The sequence below is a fragment of the Mastigoproctus giganteus genome, chromosome 2 (assembly GCF_048544385.1).
Source record: "Mastigoproctus giganteus isolate SK-2022 chromosome 2, ASM4854438v1, whole genome shotgun sequence".
NCBI classification, from domain to species: Eukaryota; Metazoa; Arthropoda; class Arachnida; order Uropygi; family Thelyphonidae; genus Mastigoproctus; species Mastigoproctus giganteus.
Window position 1 is genome coordinate 6,361,413 of NC_143576.1, and position 23,854 is coordinate 6,385,266.

At 35.2% G+C, this 23,854-nt stretch overlaps 1 protein-coding gene across 1 annotated transcript in view; it reads left to right on the forward strand.

The window, feature by feature from the left end:
* Set1 (SET domain containing 1) overlaps positions 1-22,496 on the forward strand; it is a 334,241-nt gene extending 311,745 nt beyond the window's left edge. The window contains 1 exon segment of the mRNA XM_090389307.1: positions 22,013-22,496. Within this exon segment, the coding sequence (XP_090245433.1) occupies positions 22,013-22,186 (174 nt within the window). The 3' untranslated portion in view covers positions 22,187-22,496.
* The last annotated feature ends 1,358 nt before the right edge of the window (positions 22,497-23,854 follow it).

Below are 23,854 nucleotides of genomic sequence, written 5' to 3' on the forward strand. Positions count from 1 at the left end.
ATTCTCTTTAGAATGTGCACTAGTATATGCATCTGCGAGAGCAGCAGTTCCTAAACTGAGGACATAGATCAGTTCCAGCGGGTCTGCGAAATGACCTTCTGGAACTGGTCAAATTATTATTTCTATATATAGCAAATTGATGATAAATAAAGTTATTATTATATATTTATGTGAAAAATAAGAATTAAGTTGTCTTTAATGTAAAACTTTGAATTTTCTTTTCAGAAAACCCAGTGTTCATACATACATACACACGTACAGAAACGTGTATATATAGGGGGTCCACAAACTTTTTTTCATTTTTGAAGGGGTCCACTGTAGATCTCACTTGGGAACCACTGTGCTAGAGAAAGCACCACAAGTTGGAATAATACTGTTCAGGTCCAGTGCCCTCAGAATTGCTCTGCGTGCGTTTAAAGACTGACTTTGAATTATGTGGGTAATGAGACACCTTGGAGGAGATTTGATTGAGGTGTATAATGCTCTGAGAGGAAGGAAAATGAATGAGGTGAAATTTTCACTGTATATGATTCCAGAACTAAGTTCCCTAAATTCAAATTACAAAGGAAGATGTTTAGACTGGATTGCTGAAAGTTTTCTTTAAACCAGCAGGTTAATTGCTGGAATAGTTTACCTCAATAGATGGTTGAGACTTGATATTTTAGGAAATTCATAGGTCAGCTGGTTAGGTCCCTATGTGAGGAGAGATACAGTAGTTATGTTATTATTATGCTGTCCTTTTCATGATGTTCACTCATCTTTTTGATATGTAATATATAATGCATTACAGAAATAAAACCAAGGCAAATAAATCTGCTTGTATTAGACTGCAGGAATTAATTCAGTGTTGAAATATTCACTTGGTAAAATCATTGAAGATATGTGTAGTTGGCCCATGTGGTTTAAGTATTTGCTTACCTTTGATCACTTTTGCTATTTCAATCAATAGTGAAAGTGATCCCTTTCATAAGGTACATATGTAGGACTACTTTGAATTCTCATAAATACAGTCAGTCTGTGTATTACATCATTCCAAATATTTCATTTTATAGGGCCTTGCTTGGTTTTGACAATGTGCCTGACCATCATGATAATTAAAGACCTGATGACAATATACAAGTTGTTTTCACATGCCAACAAATATGACCTCTTTGTTGCAACTGATAGATTACAGGTGGTGGCAGCAGCAGCATTCAAATTCCATTAACCGGTGGACTATGTGACAAATGATCACTAAGAGATGAGAACCAGCCATTAGTTTGGGAGTTCTGTGGTGGGTGGGGGCAATACAATATTAGGAGGTTCATAAATAATATTGCAGCATCATGGGAGGGGGGAGTCACTAGGGCAATAGTCAATGGACTCTCAGTATCCAGAAACATGCTTGCATTCTCAAAATTCAGTTACAGATTGTGGAATTGGCAAATGAGTTTAATGAGCAAACAGTTCATTAAACTCATGAATTCCAGTTTTGATTCTAGTTTGTTCAGGGATCCTTGGAAATGGGTATGCATACATACGGAAACTGGTAAAAAGTTTCATTCACTGATTTCAGAGCTGTTATACGAACAATATGTCAAGATCAACATATTCAAATGTAGCATGTCCCAACTAAAAATAAACTTTTGCAGATAAAAGAGGAACTGCAGTGTGGACCTGTAGTATCTTTCTCAGTTGAAAATAGGAGGTTATCCTTGCCAGGTTATATGGTTATTCTTGCCAGGTTATATGCATTGGCCATTCCTATCTAACTCATGTCTTTCTTAATAGGAAAGATACACACCCCCAATGCCAACACTGTCACTCTTTACGCATGGTAATGCACTCTCTCATAGAGTGTATTTAACTGCAAAGCAATAGGCATGCAATATTCAAATCCTTGTTACATATCTAGAAACCTTTTACACTTAAACAGATAGCAGGAGAGGATGAGACACCCCACAGGCACATACCATTATGCTACCACTGCTTGGCTTCATTGCTGATGTAATATGCTACACCCAAGTGCATCTGTTTGAAGTTTAGACTTAATAGCATGATTCATCACTCCATATCATATTCTGCCATTGCTTAATGCATAATGCTTCCATTGTCTGCACCAGGGCAGAGTAATGTGTGTTTCTGGGGTACAGATTTTCTTACGAGCAACTGTGCTAACCCATTCTGTTAAGGATTTTTCTGATGGTTGGTGATCCTACTCTTATCCCAGTCTGTCTACTGTCTTGAATCAGCCCATTAAAGATGCCTCTGCAGTTTTCTGTCACTATCCCTTTCAATAGTTAACATGTTATTGGGGGAGGGGATTAATACTGATTTACCTGATTTGGAATGACTAACTCTTACCTTCTGGTTCATTGATGCACATCCAATGGTGGTTGATTTTGTCTGACTCTTTCTGCTATCTAGAAAATGATTGCGATTTCTGTATGCAGACCTATCAGAAGAGAAGGGATCTAGGTCTCTCTTTCCCATTCCATTCTGTACCTGTTATTGGGCTTGAGTTATTTTTATGTTCAACTTGTAACAAGTACATGCCATCTGCATGTTGTGTAACCTCTTAACAATAACCATTATGAAAAATTGTCTTCATGCATTTATTTTATTTTTTTTATATATATATTATTTGTTTTACACTACAGTAAAATGAATAAAATTCTGTTGTGTTTTCCCATTTTCTTCTTAATCTGATCTAAAAATCCTCTTGCATGATATTTATGAAGTACAATATGCTATTATTATAGCCAAGAAATTTAAAAAAAAAAAAAAAATCCGGAGCGCATAGGCCTCTTTCACCACAGAGTAGTTATCATTGGGCACTGCTCTTCTTAGACTAATGAAATTTAAATTAATAAAAAAAAAATAAAACAGTAAAAACTCTCATATGCAGTAAGTTTTAATACTTTTGGAGGGTCACAATAAAAGTTCATTACTAGTTATCACCTTTCCATGGATGCATAATATACAGTCGATTCCGGTTATTTGGGACACATTGGGACTAGTGCATTTTTGGCCCGATTAAGCGGCTGCCCCAATTATCCGAAGTTTCACGTAAATAGTTAAAAATACAATGCCCCCCCCCCTTTACAATTGGTTCACTGTACAATCAAATCACATTACGACGGAGTCACCATTGCAAAGTACCATTCACTATACGATGTGTAATAAGCGCCAGTCATTGTGATAATGTTTGTGAATTGAATTTTAATTCAATTAAACAGCGATTCTAATTAGCGAAAATAGGAGGAATATTATCCACATGCTATAAAAGTAAAGATATATTAAGTACGAATTTACCCTTTATTACCTTACCAATTAAAAAAATTAAATGATATGTGAAATTCGGAAGAATTAATACATACCGTAATATGTACATACTAACTAAACTAGTTGAAATTTCTGTTCACTGTCATTTGTGGGTGGAGTTAAAATTTAAAACATTAAAAAGATAAGCAATCAATAACAAAGAACACGGCACACACAAATTGCAAGTAACACAACACCCGCAAGTGAGAACGGAGTAACAAATTACGAAGCTTTAAAAATAGGAATGAAGAGAAGATTCTGAAAATTATTTTTTTTATATGATTGAAGATTCCATTGAAGTGTAAACACATTTTACCATAATAACCCACAGAATTCCAGCTGTCAGTATTATCGCAAATTCAATACAATCATGTTTACTATCAGTTTGATAGATTTCACTAACACAAAAGCCCAATAAACAGGTGACTGCTAATTGTTTTCATTGTTTTATGGTTGCAAGTAACAGAAATCCGACCGAACTATGTGGTACGGTCAGAGACAATCGTAGGGTAATCTTCAGTGCTGCGGTCTCCTGCTCCGATTAAACGGCATTTTGTCCCAATTAAGCAAAGTAAATCCTGTCTATTTTCTCGATTGGGTTCTGTTTTTTAAGATTTGCCCCAAATAAACGGCTGCCCCGATTAACCGGTGGCCCAAATAACCGGAATCCACTGTATCTGTAAAAAGTGTAGAATTATATATATAAAATGAATTAAGTGCATTTCCTACATAAAATAAAGAATACAGCATGCTGTACTGTACTATACTGTGAATAAAAGATGCATTCCAAAAAAATTCTTTTTTTTTTTTCTTCCCTTTTTAATATGCATTCTACCATTACCAACCACTTCTGAGGAACATTTGGGCATTTTGTCAAAATGACTTCAGTGTAAAGCAGGTTAAAATGGTGTTAAATTTTAAGACACTGAAGTGCAGTAAACTAGATATTGCAGCAGTACACAGTTATTCTCATAGAAATCATGTTCTCATAACAATTAAGGTCACTTTGAAAATTTTTGGAAAGTCAAACTTAGGACATTAAAGCCACTGCTTAATTCGAAAAGAACTGTGCATATGAAGTTCACGTTAGTGCAGCATGGTCTATCTACTTACTACTGTAGGTGCATTTAGTTACCATGTACAGTGGCAGACAAAAAAACTGCATCACCTGTGAATTTTGCAAATAATGTGATTTGTGATGCATTGTGCATTGCAGAAATGTTCAAAATGCATTTGTTAGATGGGATATATATCTCTGTGTATGAAATCCAATAAAAAGACTCCACCTGATATACCTAATTGCCATAAATATCTTCCCACATGGTAAAATCTGTAATTAATGGAAATGTGAGAAATCATGCAAATGGCAGTCATGACAACCAAACATACATTTTATTCCATTTACATGTACAAAATGAAATGACAAGTTAACATAATAGTATTATGTACTGTAAATCAGACAATATAAGCCCTCGATATTTTGTAGTTCCTCCTCGAGCTGCAATTACAGCCTTGCTGTAATTGCAGCTCGAGTAATTGCTGTAATCTGACATGGAGTTAATCAACTTCTGGGTATACGGTTGCCCTGGAGAGCATTGTAAGGGTGTGGTGCCACACCCTTACAATGCTCCTGCAACTGAATCTTACTTGTTGGCTTCTTCTGAACAATTTTAGATGACATTATGTACCAGCAATTTTCAATAGGGTTCAAATATTGCCGGGCAAGTCCAACATGTAATACCAGCATTTCCGAGCAACGTTATCTGACACCTTAAAGGAGAAAAACAAGGAAAAACATTGGTGTAAGTGTGTTTTAAGTCTTATGTGACAACAAGACAAACTCATCGTTAAATCTAAATAGCATAAAACTTAACAATTTTTCTGTGTGGTAAGGTGCTGAGTCCTGTTGAAAAATGCAGTTTGGACGTCTGTGTGGTGATCCCTAATAATGGGTTTCAGGCATTCCTCCAAGATAGCAGTATAGGTTTCTGCATTCACTGTTCCATTAATAAACTTAATTTGCCCTACCCCTTTGCTTGTTGTGCATCTGACCAGCGGGGAACTTTACAGTCGGTGTTATGCCTCTGATTTTCGTCTTCTGACATACTGCTTCCCATCCAAGCCATATAGGTTGAATTTCAATTCGTCAGAAAAGATGATGGTGTCCCATTGCTCTTTTGTCCATGAAACGTGTTTAGTCCAAGCACGTCACTTCTTCCTCATTTGTTGGGTCAACAAAGGCTTCTTCTTCTTGCGCCAATAGGCATGCAGACCACATTCTAAAAGCCATCTTTGGATAGTTGGTGCACTTGTTTCAACACCAGAGGCCATCTCTAAGTCCAGCTTTAGATCAGGAGCACTAGCATGGCAATTATGAAGGCATAGCCATTTCATATATCAATCTTGGGAAGGCATAGTCACTCTGTTACAGCCTGATCCAGGTCTTCTCTTCACATCACCGGTTCCACACGTCAATTTCAATGCCCGGGATACTGTTGACTGGTGGCAGCCTATTTTATCAGTGATAGCACGCGTAGAAAGCCCTTTCTGGGACAGCAACAGCTACACGTTTCTTTTTTTTTTTCTTGGTGTCAACTGAACATATGGAGCCATGCTTACACCTCCGCAAAACAGGATACTAATGTGCATGTATACCCTTGCAATGCTGTATTTATAGAAACGGCTGATGCAACACCTTGAAATTAATGCCTTTGCTTTGCAACAAACAAAATGACTGTAATCAAACAATATCTTATACATTTCACTACAAATCTTACTGTTTTTTAAGGTGATGCAGTTTTTTTGTCCACCACCATATGTGTAACTTAAATGTTGATGGAACTCATTATGATTTGTGCTGGATTTAGGTTTAAGCAAAAGAAACCATGTTTTGAGCTTGTTATCCAAGAGGCCCTCTTCACATGTTGTGGCCTAGTCTCATCTGTAAGTCTGACCTTGTGAATCAGCATGAAGTTAATTGTGCAGATATATTAGCCGTTCAATGTTTTATGTTGGCTCATTTGTATATTGAACATTTTTTTTTTTTTTTTTTTTTTTTGGGTGGAAATATCCTTGGCGGCAATTGCTAAATTTCGGACTGAAGTAAAACCAATTTGTCATGATTTTGTGACATGGAAATGATGTATTGCAAAATGGTGACAGAGTAGTGAATTCCAAATGATGTAAAATGACGTCATTTTATGTTATTTCTGGTTTGTCGATTTGACAGACAAACTGAAAATCACTATTTTGCATGGAAATGACCATTTCACAACATGATTTTGCTGATTTAAAACACCATTCATGCGACAAGGCATGAATGGTGCTTGAATTCACACATCTGTCGTTATTTCCTTGTAACACACGATTGTATTTTGTGGGTTTGAATTTTGATGCTACCCAAAGTCTTGCTAACAGAGAAAGACACTGACTAGTCAATCAGGGCTCACATCTGGTGAGTATGGGCTTGGCACACCTAGGGTCCTGAGCTGGATATCATCATTCTTCTCTTTCTTGGTGATTCCTTCTCTCTCTCTCTCTCTCTCTCTCTCTCTCTCTCTCTCTCTCTCTCTCTCTCTCTCTCTCTCAGGTTAACTTGGGAATTTTTTTTTTTTTTTTTTGGCTGGTGCTGCATAAGGCTTCCTTGCACCATATAGCTAATAATAATAATTGCAATGGTGTCTTCTTTGTTGTTGCGCAAAGGATCATTGAGAGCATTATTTAGCCACAGCAAAATGTGCATGTGTGGACTACTGTGATGTTGAAATTCTGTGTGCTTGAAAAAGTTGACCATGTAAAATTGACCAAATGGGCTGTAATGTTTTGGCTGCAATCTGTTCATAATTACATTCACAATCTTGAAGTGTATCGCATAAGGTACAGCATCTTCGTTCATTATTGTCACCTTCTGCAGATGTGATGCAAGCATGTCGCTCGCATCATCCTCTCTAACATCGCACCTCTTACTCTCTAAAACTTGTACAGTAGCTGAAGCAAGTGCGGACAACCAATTTCATTGGTACTCAGTCAAGAACATTGTAGGCTTACCGAGTTGTCTAATCATAGTGAATAGATTATGCTTACATTGAGCCCAATAGTAGGCAGAGTTTGGAATTGACCTTAGGAAGGCCAAATTGTTTTCGATATAGCTGTTAGTCTATTCTTTGGATTGAACTTGCTCGCGGGTCAGTTTTGTATCTTTCCCTATGTATTTGAAAGCCAATGTCAAAGAGTCTCTCATTCTCAATCTCATTATCTTTACTGCTACGTAAAGAAGATGATATGGAGTAACACTGCATCGGTCAGATTGTCTGAGCTCACTCGTTGCGGTGCCTCTGTAGCCAGATGGGCACGCTTCTTGATTAGACCGGGGTTCGAACCGGTGACCACCAAATATAGAGGATGCGGAAAGATCAGGGAATGACCACTGCATATCCCCGGAGCAATATGGCCTTAGTTGCTAATACTCCTAAAAACCAAATAACAACAACATCAAGCATTGCAATCGTGGAGTCACATGTAAATTTCTCTCTGAATGTTCTGAATTGGCCAAGATAAATGCTGGGAAAGGGGAGTTACTCTGTGTGCTTGTCAAACAGTAAGCTCTGCGGTACGTTAGTTTCTCCTGGGGCAATTCTAAGATATTTATCGTCACTTCACAACAACATTTGCTATTAGGCGATGAGACTTTCCTCTATCAGAACTACTTCACTTACGGCGTCTTTAGCCAAATTCATTTCCATGTACTGTCATCAAAGAATGATTGATCTATCGTGATTTGATGCAATCGATAGAGAGGAGTGTTGACCAAATATTGAAGCCACACTTTAACCACTCACTTTCTTATTAATCCGATCAAATAGCTTGACTTGTATAGTTGGACGTCAGGGTTAATGTTCAAGTTTGCAGGCGATACGAAGGTTGGCAGGGTTGTTAATGACAGTATGCTGCTGCAACAGGCTCTAGAAAAGTTGGGCAGATGGGCTGAGAGGTGGCAACTGAAGTTTAACATTGAAAAAGTACTGCATATGGGAAGCAGTAACCCCAGAGTCACATATCAACTGTGTGGTTTCATTCTCTACCACTGTCTCTACACTGACAGTGGTAGAGAATGAAAAGGACCTGGGAGTAATTGTGCAGTCAGATATGAAGTTTTCTGAGCAGTGCAGATGGTCTGCAAGAGTAGCTCATGGTGTCTTGTCAATGATATACAGGAATTTTTCTAGCAAGGATAGGGAGGTGATTATCCCCTTGTATAAGGGAATGGCCACAGAATGACCATTCTCTTAAGTACCACATACAGGTCTTAAGGGAATATACCGTAGTTCTGGAGGCCTCATTTTAGGAAGGATACAGAGAAGGGCAACAAAATTAGTGAATGGAACAAAGGGTTGTTCTTACGAAGGAAGGCTAAAGTTTTGCAAATTACAGTGTCTGGAGACTAGGCACCTGCGAGGTAATCTGATTGAGGTGTATAAAGCCTTGAATGGTTTGAGCATGCCCTGACCTATGGGAATCTTCCTGTTGCTCAGAATAATCACCTGAGAGGGCATAAATTCAAATTGAGGAAAGACAGTTGTGGGATAGATGTGCAGAAGTTTGCCTTTTGGAACAAACTTCCCTTTGTCGTTGTAGAAGTTGATAGCTTAAATAGATTCAAGGCAGAACTAGACAAACATTTGGAGTGAATGTATGGGTGAAATTAGGTTTTATAAGCTTGCTTTGATACTATATAAGCTTGCTTTCTTGTATCATGTTCCTTTACTAATGCTAATGTCTACAGAAGCCCATTAACAGTCGGAATACTCCTGTAAATCAGAGTCCCAACCTTTTTTTTTTTTTTGACTTTCAAACCCCTTTTAATGTAATGTATTTATTGCAAACCCCTAAACCTATAATAGTTCATAACTTTTAAATAAAATATTTCCAATACTACATTTTTATAAGCTATATTGCATAATAATGTAAAATTATTAAGTACTTGTAATAACAATGGTCTTTGAGAATGAAAAACAATTTAGTATGGAAAACATTTATTTAACGCCATATACTGTAAGGTAGTGAACTAATTATAAGGTGTGGTTTGTGTGGTTTCTTTTGTTGGCAATGCTTTACTTAATATTTAATTTATTTTACTTTTTTCTATCTTTATGATTAGTTATAATATTTTATAACCCTTTTTCCATAGTCCACAATGTCATTTACTACTTTCTTTTTTTTCCCTTCCCCCTTTTGGGGGGAGGGAATGAATAGTGTATTAGCAATTAATCCCTCTCTGTTTATTTCGCCTCATTCCTTCTTGCCTTCATTTATTACATTCATTCAAATTTATTTGTCAGCTCCTCGAGCTAAGTATTTCTCTTTCCTTTCCTACCTTTTTCACAGGAAACAATAATGGTCAACAAAACATCTATTATTAACACACAAAATTTTACACTTTTCTAGAAATGAACTGGCATTTCATAATATCTCGTTCAAAAAATTTACAAGGTTTCTCTTTTGATCCATTTTTCTATCTTTATGATTACACAATAAATTGTCACAATAAATTTCTCAAACTTTCATTGTGGTAAATATAACTTATGATTAATAATTCCTGTTTCATATATTGCTCCTTTCTAACATACTATCTTAAACATTCTCTTATATTATTTTAATCTGCAATGTATCTCTGTGGTTTGCCATCCTGATAATAATAATAATTTAAATCAACTTAATGATTAAGTTAATGCCCTCCTTTGTACTATTAATTTCTTAACATAAAATTATCCTGAAAAGACATTAATAGAACTTACATTAATTCTTTTAAGAAGAACCATTCCTAAATGTACATCCTTCCTTTCCATAAGTTCTTCCTTTTATTCTCAGTATGACTCCTACAAATGAAGGACCTGAATTAAGATCGCTTCAGCAATGATGGAAGGAAATGTTGCCTTCATAACGGTTATATTACATTTCCAATGCATCGGGTGGCTTCTGTAGCATTGCCGGAACCCATATTTACTCTGATTTTTATTTTCTATTATCTCACTCATAAAAAAAAAACTTGACTGTGTTGCACAAAGTAAATGTAAGAAACTTATGGCAGTAATGACTTGGCACTATATCTATATTTCTTTATTACTGGGCTCAACTCCCTAGTTAACAGCAGGACTTTTTCGATCCTTCTATTCTCTTCCTTTGCACACACCACTCTCTTCTTGCCAAAATTCCATATGATTGGCACAGAAGAGATATATTATATTTCTTCCATGAACCATTTTCTCCTTTCTACCCGTCACAACCTGGCCAATCAAATCCCTCTCTGTTTATTTCGCCTCATTCCTTCTTGCCTTCATTTATTACATTCATTCAAATTTATTTGTCAGCTCCTCGAGCTAAGTATTTCTCTTTCCTTTCCTACCTTTTTCACAGGAAAAAGGTAGGGAAAATAAAAATAGTCATAAAAAAATATTTTTTATGACTATTTTTATTTCCTTGTTCAGTAATATGCCCTAATGGTGAAAAAAGGTCAGGTTACCTCCACTTGAATCCCATGGGAGCTTGAACTCCTCCCGAAATGGAGGGGGTAACATAACCTTTTTTTCTTTATAATCATGGGTAGACTAGTGCATAAATTGTTTATTAACAAAATATTAATTTTTTATTACTGTACTTTTATTTTTAAAGACACTCATGCGGATACAGACGTATCATAACGTCAATCAACACCTCAATAGCTATTCACTGTGTGTGTGTGTGTGTGTGTGTGTGTGTGTGTGTGTGTGTGTGTGTGTGTGTGTGTGTGTGTGTGTGTGTTTTAAAGGAAGTAACAGTTTAAGATATTATTAATAATAATAATAATGGATTATGGACCTGAGACGCTGCTATATGCAGAAAGTACCCAACGACTATAATTTCTACATAAGTTAGTAGTTGTGCTAACGTTACGGTACTAGTAACTCTAATTATGGAGAACAAAGGGCGAATGGAACAGAAATCGCTATCACGGTGAACAAAGAAGTGAGCTAAGATAAAGGACAAGTAATAAGGAATAATAAGAATAACTTAGTTCTGTTCGTCCGGTGATCTCAGCACCTTTTTCAGGAGCCAGCTACTGAAATCAAAGGAGGAAACAGCAATAAGTGGATATAGCCTCTGTTTCTGACATGAAATACACACCCCATGTGGTACATGTGAAAAGTAGGTAAAGTCAGTTAAAATAAATTGTTTAAATTAAATTTTAATTTTAATCATGCGGCGTGTATATTTCATGGTTGACCCGACAGAGGCTGGAAGTAAAGATTAAAAGAATAACAAAAATAAAAAGTAAGAAATGGGATAACTTACATGAGGTTGTAGTGATCTGTACTGCTGTGGAGAAATAAAATGTTTAGACTGAATGTGGGCCACTGTATATGGTATAGGCTGGCGACCCGTGGTGTAAGAAATCGGGAAAGTTTTAAAATTAAATAAATTAATTAATTAGGTTGGGCTAGTTACCCCCATGTGTTACAGGTTGGAGATGTATTCAAATAGATTAAATAATTAAAATAAATTAAATTAGCAAAGTAGTAAATCAGTAACTTAAAATTAATTTAACCAATTTTGTTATGAATGTAAAGGTTAAAAGATTGAAGGAATGCGTCCCAGGATAGAAAGGAATAATGGGCTAGCAAAGTAGCAGTATATAGTCGCTGAACTTTGTATAGGCGAGGGAAGTGTTTTAAAACAGAAAAGGAGCATCTTAGGTATTTAATTAATTAATTTAACTGGACTTTGTATAGTCTGAACTTTGTATAGGCAAGGGAAGTGTTTTAAAGCAGAAACGGAGCATCTCAGGTATTGCATTTGGTAAACTAATGACTCATGAGAAATAAAAATATAGGGAGTAGGAAAGCATAAAGAGTACTGAAGAAGGAAAAAAGATGGTGCTAGGGCAGTTCAGGGTTGCTATACCCATTCCTGTAGTAGGACCCTGAACATAGTTCTGTGAGCATCCTTTCTTTTCTATCCTGGGACCTAGCACATTAGGGGGACGTTACAGACACATTGGGACGTTAGCATATTGCCCTTCACGACTACTAACTTATATATATATATTATATATATATAAAGGATCTTTCTTTCTTTTCCTATTATTTCCTAACCTAAAGTTTAAGGTTAGGTCACGAAATATAAGGAACCTTTTCTATTATTACCTAACCTACCATTTAAGGTCAGGTTACAAAATATAACAAACAATAAAGAAACCTTTTCCTTTTTTCGTAACCAAACTTAAATCAACAGTATAGTAAAAACACTCATGAACTCCAAAAATCTGCTTTTAATAACGAGAAAAAACAAAAAACATAATGAAGAACATAAAAATGAACAGAACGAAACTTTTATTAATTTAGTTTCATCAAAAAATCAATCAGCATTTTATTTTCCTTACAAATTTCTTCCATCTTTAAAAGATTCATTGCTACTATTACCTGTTTACCATTCATCACAAAACTATTATGCCCTGTTCTTTACTCATAAATACACATAATGCCAACCAATAACTACAAAGTAGGTTGTCGTCTCTCGCACCCATCACCAATCATTTCATCATTTGCCATGCCTACCTGTCAATCAATATATCCTTGATTTCGGCTCCAGACCGATAACACGTACCGTCTGTTTACCGAGCGAGCAGCGCTAGAGTCCAGTGTCAGGGAAACTTATTTTCCACATCTAAAGTCTATTCTTATCCTACAATTTGCCCTAATCATTCTGCTCTTTTCATTTCAAAAGCTTGTTTCTTCGATCTTAATTGTTACTTAACTGGTCTACCTCACTCTCTTAGTCTTTAATTTCATTTGTTACGCTTTTGACATTGAATAGACATTGTTCCTTGTGAATTCTGAGAAGTGTTTCCTGAATTCTAGCTAAACTTGTATTACATTCCTTTTCATGGAGATAATCAACTGGTCTTATTTTTACCTACAAGATCTTTTCTTTATATCACTGATAGCAAATTTCACCTTCTGTAAAACTGTGTCTTACTGAATGTATGTAATAAAATCCTTAAACATAATATTAATATGTAGTTCAAAAGAAATCATAAATTTAATGTGATTGTTAGGTTTGTTTTTTTTATTGCTACAAAGTGTAGTGATATTTGGTTCAATGGAAAACAGACAGAGCCTCAAATCTCGTTCTGCCTCAAGTTTGTTCTGGTATTGTGACTTCAACAATTCAACGATTTTCAGTCTTGAATAAGTTTTGAAGTTCAAATGCTGTTGATATATCAAAAAGGGTTTCTTTTTCTATCAATTTTAGGCCATTGCCACAAAAGATTCATCAAATGGATTACAAATCCAGTTCAGATTTTTTGATATTTGTGGAAATTACTCTCAAAAAGTAACCTGTAGAAAGTTGAGATGCTCTTTAATACTTTTCTTAACAACTTTGTCCAAAGTCTGTTCATTTTCTGTTAAAAATTGTGTAAAGTACTAAAACACTCGATACTGTTATCAATAAAGTTGTCCCAAAATTAAAATTTTTTTTTATCGTGCTTTCCACTCAGTCTTGAATGGTGAAAACTGTTGTATTTGCACCTTGTAATGATAAATTGAGTTCATTTGTCTTCAAAAAAAATATCTGACAAATAAGCTAAATTTTGAAGCCATATTTGGTCTGTTGTACACTCACTGAGATGAAAAGGATGATCCACGAAGAAAAGAATTAATTCTTGTCTTAATTCAAATGAACTTGTAATTACTTTCCATGTGACAGCCATCTAATATCTGTGTGTGTTAAAAGGGTCACTGACATGCTCACTGCCTAATAATCTGAAATTTGTTGGTCTCGATTTTATGAAGCTATTTTGACAGCATCATCAAGTACACTTTTAAGTTGTTGAGTCATTCGTCTTGAAGATAGAGCTTGTCTATGAATGCTGCAATTTGTCCACGAGATATCAGCACATATATTTATGATGCGAGTAATAAGGCCCACAAATTTTCATGTCATTGATTTTGCTCCATCTGTACAAATTCCACAACATAAAGGCCGACTGGGCTAGCCAGGTGGGTAAAGTGCCTGCCTGCAACCCAAAGGTCGTGGGTTCAAATCCCGCCTCTGGCTTGGATCACAGTAAAATGCAAAAACTTTGGGAGGTGCATTATGGTCACAGAAGCCGATGCGCCAACAACTAACAAAAAAAAAAAAAAAAAAAAAAAAAAACCCATAAAGATCAATTGATTTGTTTTTCTTCAAAATACGAGTTAAATTAAAAATGTCCTTACTTGTTGCCCGCTCTGTTAGCGGACAACAAAACAACATATTTTCCTCCACTTTACCTTTATTCAAGTAGCACGCAAATACAATTATCTAATTGCAAAGCATAAAATGTACTTTTTTTTACATTTTCTATAATAATGGATTCAACATATTCAAACATATGCATTCGGCGAGACACTGTGTTATTTGAACAAGGTATCATAACCAATTTCTTCACCAAATTGTCACCAAACAAACCTCACAATAGCTTTTGCACATGAAAAAATCAAATTTTCCACAATAGTATTGGACTTCTTCAGCTTTTGTTATTTCCTAGCTTACTAGGTACAATGCCTCAAGTGCTTTTTAACTGTCTTGATTTCCAAGTAATATATGTAAATCAATATTAGTAAATTAATAAGAGGAGTTTACCTCAATATAGTACGTGGAACACTTCCGTATGATACCCTCCAGAAATTAAAACGGAAAAAACGAAAAAATCGACAACTTACCGGTACATTAAAGTAAAATATAAATAATTAAAGTAAAATATAAATAATTAAATAATCAATTTAACACAATTCAAAATCAATTCAAAACAATTAAAATTCAAATTAACGCAATTAAAAGAATCTAACGAAAATATTCAAAACGATTTTCCTTCCTGAAGCTGACAATGCTTTTCGACCGACTGTCGTGATCACAGGAATGAAAATTACCGAATCAGGCTAAACCTGCAACTTAAATAGTGATTATGTGTCTTCGCGCATGCGCGTAAAGGTCCACGCATCGGAGATCAAATATGGCCGCCGAACATTAACAGAATTCTCGTGTAATTTAATTTCAACGGTTTCTGCAATTAATAGTCGCGTATAATTACGTTGAACGTTAAGTATTTTGGCCTCGTTAAATAAAAAAGTATGTTTTTCGTTAATGGCATGAAAGGCTAATTCTGACGCTGCTGAACGAGAAGCACGAACAGAGGCTTCGTGTTGATTTACACGGATATTAAGAGAAAACCGCGTGGAACCCTGATAAGACGAGTCGCAATCACCGCAAGAAATGTTGTATACTAGATCATTAATTTGTGTTGCGAACGCCGAAAGAACCGAGCGATTGTTCAGTATAGTGTGTAACTTCCGTATAGGCCTAGCTATAATTTTAAATTCGGTATCTTTAAAGAATCTGTTAAGCTGTTTGTGCCACTGTTCAACATATGGGACAGAAATAAAGTATTTTTTGATATTACTATTGTTGATTGGTGCAGTATTTTGTATCCTATCCTTAGCTTGTACCCTAATTCGATTTATTGTGTTAATGGGATAACCCCTGTTCAAGAATCTGCTAGTTAATATTTGTATTTCTGAGTCTAAAGCAGAATCCGTCGTTGAATATTTATAGGCATTTAGAAATTGATTAAAGATAATCGATCTTTTGTAGGTGAACGGGTGGTAGCTATTATAATGTAGAAGCATACCGGTGTTTGTGGGTTTTCGATAGATGCTAAATTGTATTTTGTTCGAGTCCCGGGTAAGCGTGAAATTTAGAAAGTTTAATGACTTAGTATCCGTATCTTCCCTTTCCAGTGTAAATTTGAGTCTAGAATGAATATTGTTAAACGAATGTAAAATATCTTGGATAGTACTACTATCGGTAATAACTAGAACATCGTCTAGATACCTCCCATAGTATGTGATACGGGGACGAAAAGGTGTCAAATGTATCTGCTCAATCGTTGAGAGATAGATCTCTGACATTAAGCCACTCAGGCTCAAACCCATTGGTAATCCAAAAATTTGTTTGTACACCTTGTCTCGAAAGGTGATGTAGTTAGCCTCAACTAATAGTTTAATTAAGTGAAAAATCTCCTTTATAGGCAGCTTCGTATAATTAATCGGTGTCGAGTTTTTATTTAACATATCCCAAATAATATCTAATGTGTATTCAACGTTTACATTCGTATATAATGATGTAACATCTAATGAGAATAAATTGTCATTGTCGCCGAGTCTACAGTCTTTAAGATTATTAAATAATGTATCGTAATTCTTAATCCCAAATTGTATAACCTGTCTAAAAGGTTTTATAATGTTATATACATGTGTGGCTAAGGCTGAAAATGCCGAGTTCCTGTAGGATTCGACCTATTGTTTCCTACAGGAACTCGGCATTTTCAGCCTTAGCCACACATGTATATAACATTATAAAACCTTTTAGACAGGTTATACAATTTGGGATTAAGAATTACGATACATTATTTAATAATCTTAAAGACTGTAGACTCGGCGACAATGACAATTTATTCTCATTAGATGTTACATCATTATATACGAATGTAAACGTTGAATACACATTAGATATTATTTGGGATATGTTAAATAAAAACTCGACACCGATTAATTATACGAAGCTGCCTATAAAGGAGATTTTTCACTTAATTAAACTATTAGTTGAGGCTAACTACATCACCTTTCGAGACAAGGTGTACAAACAAATTTTTGGATTACCAATGGGTTTGAGCCTGAGTGGCTTAATGTCAGAGATCTATCTCTCAACGATTGAGCAGATACATTTGACACCTTTTCGTCCCCGTATCACATACTATGGGAGGTATTTAGACGATGTTCTAGTTATTACCGATAGTAGTACTATCCAAGATATTTTACATTCGTTTAACAATATTCATTCTAGACTCAAATTTACACTGGAAAGGGAAGATACGGATACTAAGTCATTAAACTTTCTAAATTTCACGCTTACCCGGGACTCGAACAAAATACAATTTAGCATCTATCGAAAACCCACAAACACCGGTATGCTTCTACATTATAATAGCTACCACCCGTTCACCTACAAAAGATCGATTATCTTTAATCAATTTCTAAATGCCTATAAATATTCAACGACGGATTCTGCTTTAGACTCAGAAATACAAATATTAACTAGCAGATTCTTGAACAGGGGTTATCCCATTAACACAATAAATCGAATTAGGGTACAAGCTAAGGATAGGATACAAAATACTGCACCAATCAACAATAGTAATATCAAAAAATACTTTATTTCTGTCCCATATGTTGAACAGTGGCACAAACAGCTTAACAGATTCTTTAAAGATACCGAATTTAAAATTATAGCTAGGCCTATACGGAAGTTACACACTATTATTATTATTATTTTTATTATTATTATTATTAGCCATGTAGTGCAAGGAAGCCTGAGGCTTATGCCGCACCAGCCAAAAAAAAAAATTCCTGCATTACCCTGAGAGAGAGAGAGAGAGAGAGAGAGAAGTAGAAAGGAATCACCAAGAAAGCAAGAAAGAGAAGAATGATGATATCCAGCTCAGGACCCTGGGTTTGCCAAGCCCATACTCACTAGATGTGAGCCCCTCTGAACAATCGCTCGGTTCTTTCGGCGTTCGCAACACAAATTAATGATCTAGTATACAACATTTCTTGCGGTGATTGCGACTCGTCTTATCAGGGTTCCACGCGGTTTTCTCTTAATATCCGTGTAAATCAACACGAAGCCTCTGTTCGTGCTTCTCGTTCAGCAGCGTCAGAATTAGCCTTTCATGCCATTAACGAAAAACATACTTTTTTATTTAACGAGGCCAAAATACTTAACGTTCAACGTAATTATACGCGACTATTAATTGCAGAAACCGTTGAAATTAAATTACACGAGAATTCTGTTAATGTTCGGCGGCCATATTTGATCTCCGATGCGTGGACCTTTACGCGCATGCGCGAAGACACATAATCACTATTTAAGTTGCAGGTTTAGCCTGATTCGGTAATTTTCATTCCTGTGATCACGACAGTCGGTCGAAAAGCATTGTCAGCTTCAGGAAGGAAAATCGTTTTGAATATTTTCGTTAGATTCTTTTAATTGCGTTAATTTGAATTTTAATTGTTTTGAATTGATTTTGAATTGTGTTAAATTGATTATTTAATTATTTATATTTTACTTTAATTATTTATATTTTACTTTAATGTACCGGTAAGTTGTCGTTTTTTCCGTTTTAATTTCTGGAGGGTATCATACGGAAGTGTTCCACGTACTATATTGAGGTAAACTCCTCTTATTAATTTACTAATATTATTATCAACGTAGAACATATTGAGTATTACAGCTCTGATTCATACTATCTAAGTAAATCAATATTAGACGTTTTGATTTCTTGCAATTTCTGCTTAAAAAATCAACTGGCTTTTCTGTATAATTTTCGTGTTTTGTTTCTAAACGACGAGACAAGATGGAAGGTTTCAAATCACTATTGGCAAGCACTTCTCCACAAATGACACATTGCGGGCATGGATAGTCCTCATCTCCAAGAAATGAAAAACCAAATTTAATATAATCTTCACTACATTTCCTCTTTTTACTATTCATTTTCATGCCAATATTTTGAACATCTTTATGCAGTGTTTGGAAAATTTGGCAAGTTGAATGGATTTTACAGGTTTTTTGAAGGTCACAGTAGTTTAAAAATACTATGAATAAACAATTTAATACTGCACAACATTCAAATCCATCGCAATATGGCGCAGTGTATCGACTAGCAATGTTTAACAGAGTTTGTCTAACATGTGACTGAACAGTGTGATACATATTGACACGTTCACTCGCAATCCTCCCACTAACACCTGTCATGCATGCTTGCTATGTAAGGGCACATGATCCAAACCACAACTAAATATAAATTTTGAACCAAACCACATAAATTACTATTAAACTATTTTGTAGTTTACAAAAATATACCTATATAAATCTAAACAGACACCATTACAAAATTTTTAGTGCAAACCACCAGTTGGGAACCGCTGCTGTAAATGAACAGTAAAGAATGGTGATTCATTTGTTAAAGACAATAACAACTGCTGTTACTACTCTAATTTAGCACTGCATAAGCAATGCTTTCGAACAAGAGCTCTGTATATCTCAGACAACAGTGCAACATCTTGAAATCATTTCCAAAATTAATTTATTGGAATTCAGATCTGTATTTTTCTTGCCTGTATGAAATAAAAGAGCAGTCATATTGTAATCCAATTATTGAGCCATTGAGCATCTTAAAGAGACTAACAAACTTGTTTTCTATAAAAATTTACTTCAGGATAGACTTGACCTTATTAAGAGTTTCCTTTTGTTTCAATCTGTTGCAGTGGTTGTTAATAAATATTAATTTTTCAGTAAACTTTTTATTTTCTAACAAGTAAAAATTGCAAATCCAATTTTTTTTTTTAGTTGATTTTCTGTCTTTTCTTTGCTAACCATGTTCTGTGGCTGAACTATTAGCAGGGAGTGTCACAGAGTTGTGAATTGAATGAGGACAGGACAGGTAGCAGCAAAGGAATGTATTTTAATTTCAAGAGAAGAGGTTGACAGTGTAAGGTGCTATATTATGGCCCATCTGAATTGGGGAGAGATAGCTCACAATCACAAATACATTATAATGGCGGTATGCTTTTAACTCTGTATCCACAGGAGGCTTTGAATGCACATATACTATTAAGAATAGACAGCAGTAGGAAGGTTCCAAGATGAGGAATTGCTGGCTAAGAGAGCAAAGTGTGGGAATAAGGAGTTTTTCACATGCGTGCATACAAAGAAAAGAACAACAAATCATGTCAGACCTCTTGTATAATGGGCATGGCAGTCTTAGATAACCCACCTGATGTTGCTGATGAATTGAACAGGTACTTTGCATCAATCTATCTTTACAGACAAAATCAGTTAACTATTTTAATAGAGCAGAAGAAGATGGTATGCAAAAGTTAGAGAGGGGGAAAAAACATGCTGAAGTCTATATCAGTTGAAAATTGTTCTGTAATCATACCACAGGAAAGGTAGGCTGGCTATCTAGGCAGATCGTGAGGAATTGTTAGCTAAGAGAGCAAAGAGTGGGGATAAGGAGTTTTTAACATTTGTGCGTACAAAGAAAAGAAGAACAAATCATGTCAGACCATTGCATAATGGGTGTGGCAGTCTTGGATAACCCACCTGATGTTGCTGATGAATTGAACATGTACTTGGCATCAATCTATCTCTAAAGACTTTTCATAGTGAGAGAGGCTTCAGATGAGGTTGAGTAGTATTAAATTAGTGATATTGAAATTATGGTTGATTGTTTATTAGAAAAACTTTCAAGCCTAGAGGCAAGTATGTACCCAGTAATTTTGAAGGAGATGGTAAGAAACTGCATAGAACCAATAAGGCTAATTATGAGGGCATCACTGGATTCAGGAGAGATTACTTTGGATTGGAGAAGTATCATCATACATAGAGGTGGTTCTGTGAGTGAACTGGGTAGTCAGACTTTAGCGATAGGAAAAATCATGGAAGCAGTGATCATGATTACAATACATAGGATCATTTAGATAGAAATGGAATTCTGATGGAAACCCAGTATGATTTGTAAATGGAAAAATCATGTTTACCCAACCTGGTTAGCTGTTCAGACAGAATCACTTGTGAGCTGGATGCAGGAAATAAATCAAGTAAACAATGTTTACTTGATTTCAGCAAAGCTTTTTTATCAGTCTTGCATAAGAAGTTACTGTAAAAGTTGGAACTTGTTGGAATTGCAGGAAAAATCGTTATATGGATCCCAGGATGGCTGTAAGGCAGGAGCAATGGATTGTGATTAATGTTATTCTTAAGATTGGGCTAACTCAAGAAGTGAGCTTCATATCAAAATTTGCAGATGTCAAGTTTGTCCAAGTAGTTAACTGTTGGTGCCAAGCAGAGTTTCTTGAGGACAACTTAGAATTCATGGATGGTCAGAAATGTGGCAGCTATGTTTTAATACAGAGATTGCAAGGTCCTGTCCTCATTGTTGAATGAGGGGGAATTAACCACTTGGGGAATAACCACCTCAAATGCTGCTTGTCTACAACTATAGGAATAGCCTATAGTTGTAGACAAGCAGCAGGGAAGATCCATGTTGTTCTATTGAATATTGCTCTGAACTGTAACTGCCAGTTCTGCCATCTTTCCCCCACCACAAGATTTTCAGTCCTCACTTTGCCCTTTTATAATTGCCAAATGGGCACCTGGCTTGTAGGTAGCCTTGTAGGGTATTGTGTACGGCATGTGCATTTTGTATGAAATCTTCTGCTTCTTCAAATCATTCTACCTTCTATCCTTTATGTAGCTGAGTGGTCAAGAGTGCAACTGCAGTAGCACATGCTCTTTGAGTGAACTGGGGTTCAAGCCAAATACAATTAACATTTGTATTGATTGTAAACTTCATTGATCTGGTGATTGTGCTGGAGTATAAACAAGAACTTTTTTTTTTTTTTTTTTTTTTTTAGAAGTGTTGGTGGCAGACCCAGATAACATAAAAAGTTAGGATGTCACTTTACATTCATTGTACATTAATTTTGCCATTGTATATTTGTTGGAATTGTTGTTTATTTTTATATTGTAAACATGCATCATTCATAATTATGTGTTCACTTTCTCTTTGCAGCCAAACTGTTATGCCAAAGTCATAACTGTAGATGGACAGAAGAAAATAGTAATCTACTCCAAGCAACCAATAAATGTAAATGAAGAGATCACATATGACTATAAATTTCCCATCGAAGATGAAAAGATACCTTGTTTGTGTGGTGCCCCTCAGTGTCGCCGGTACCTGAATTAGACTTTAAATAAACTCGAGGTATTGAAGGAACTAAAGTTTTTAAAATTGTTCATTAAGTGGTGGTATTGGGCATATGTGATAACTTGTAGGAACTGATGCTCCAAGAGCCATCTTTTTGCCCAAAGTTTCTGCCAAACTGTACAGTGTAAATAAAATCATCTTCATACTGTCACCCGTTGTGCTTCAAGAATAACCCCTTCCCATCATCTGTCTTTGTAGAATCTAGGCAGAGTCCTCCCATTTCTATAAGTGTAACTAGGATCCTGTGTTACTTAGTCATTTGATAAATGCTGAAGGCAAATGCCTGTTGTCAGATAGCGGTGCATATTTCATTTGTATAAAGTACATATTATTTATACCTAGCTCTTCTGGCAGATTACATATGCCAAAAGCTACTTTCCAGATAAATATACAATATGTTATATGATTTCAAATGTGTAATCTGTTTTTTTTTTTTTTTGTATTGCAATAGAATTACTAAGAATCAACAGGTATATCTTCTGCCTTATACTCTTTATCATAAATTCCAGTGAATATTTAAAATGAGTGCAAAATTAAAATAAATTTATTTAAATTTTCTTCAGATTTTTTCAGTTGTCAACCAACCTAATTTTTTCTGAAGTTTGTCAATTTTATGATCATACTTTAGCCATTTGTCTTCATTCCAATATAGTTATTGCTGTGAAACTTTATTTTTAACAGTCATGCAACTTCTGTTCTAGAAGAATATATGGTGGATATGATGCACAAATGAATTTTTTTTGAATGTGTATACCATATAATTATTTTGGAATTTTAAAAAGATGTACTTGTAAATTATGATCCAGAAAAAGTTTATCTTTAAATGATAAAAGTCATTAAATATTCATTCTAGGTTTGAATTTGAATATAATTATAACTACAGATTTTGAATATGATCTTTTAATGACTGTATATTTTTAAATTATACAGGTTTGCCCCAAAGCCCTTTACCCATTTGAAATTACTATAACTTTTTAAAAATTATAATAAAAATAAAAACCTACATGACAATTTTTCTTTCTTGGAAATTGGATTTTAGTACATTTCATTTATGAAAAACTACATCCTTTAAAACTGCTGTCATTGTTTTGGCACAGTTTTTCTCTAATGATGACACTGTCCATAACTTTGGTCAAAATGTTGTCATTTAACTTTTCAGTTTTTTTTTTACTTTCTTAAAAACATTCTTTTAAGTAACCCCACAAAACAATTCTGGGGTTGATAAATCAGGTAACTACTGGCCAATTAATGTCTCCAAAGTATGAGGCAGCTTGAAAAGAGGTCTCTTAAAATTCTCATTGTGTTCCTTACCATGTGGGTTGTGAATCCATCCTTTTGAAACCATGTTTTCTTGGCAAAACTCTCACAAAGCAAATTCCAGACAACCACTGATCCTCTACCTTTCTCTATTAAAAAAGAATGCGTTTGACTATCATTGCCCTCAAAGAAGCAAGGACCCATAATTGTTTGAACAGGGACACAACTTGAATGCATTTGTCATTCAAAATTTGCTGTGAGATTCTAGTATTCACAAATCTGAAATTTTGTTTATTAATAAATTCTTGCAAATGCACTTCATCACCCATTATCGGTTTCCATATGAGAGTGTTATCTTCAGCTGCAATATCCAAGTAGGTATGCATGAAT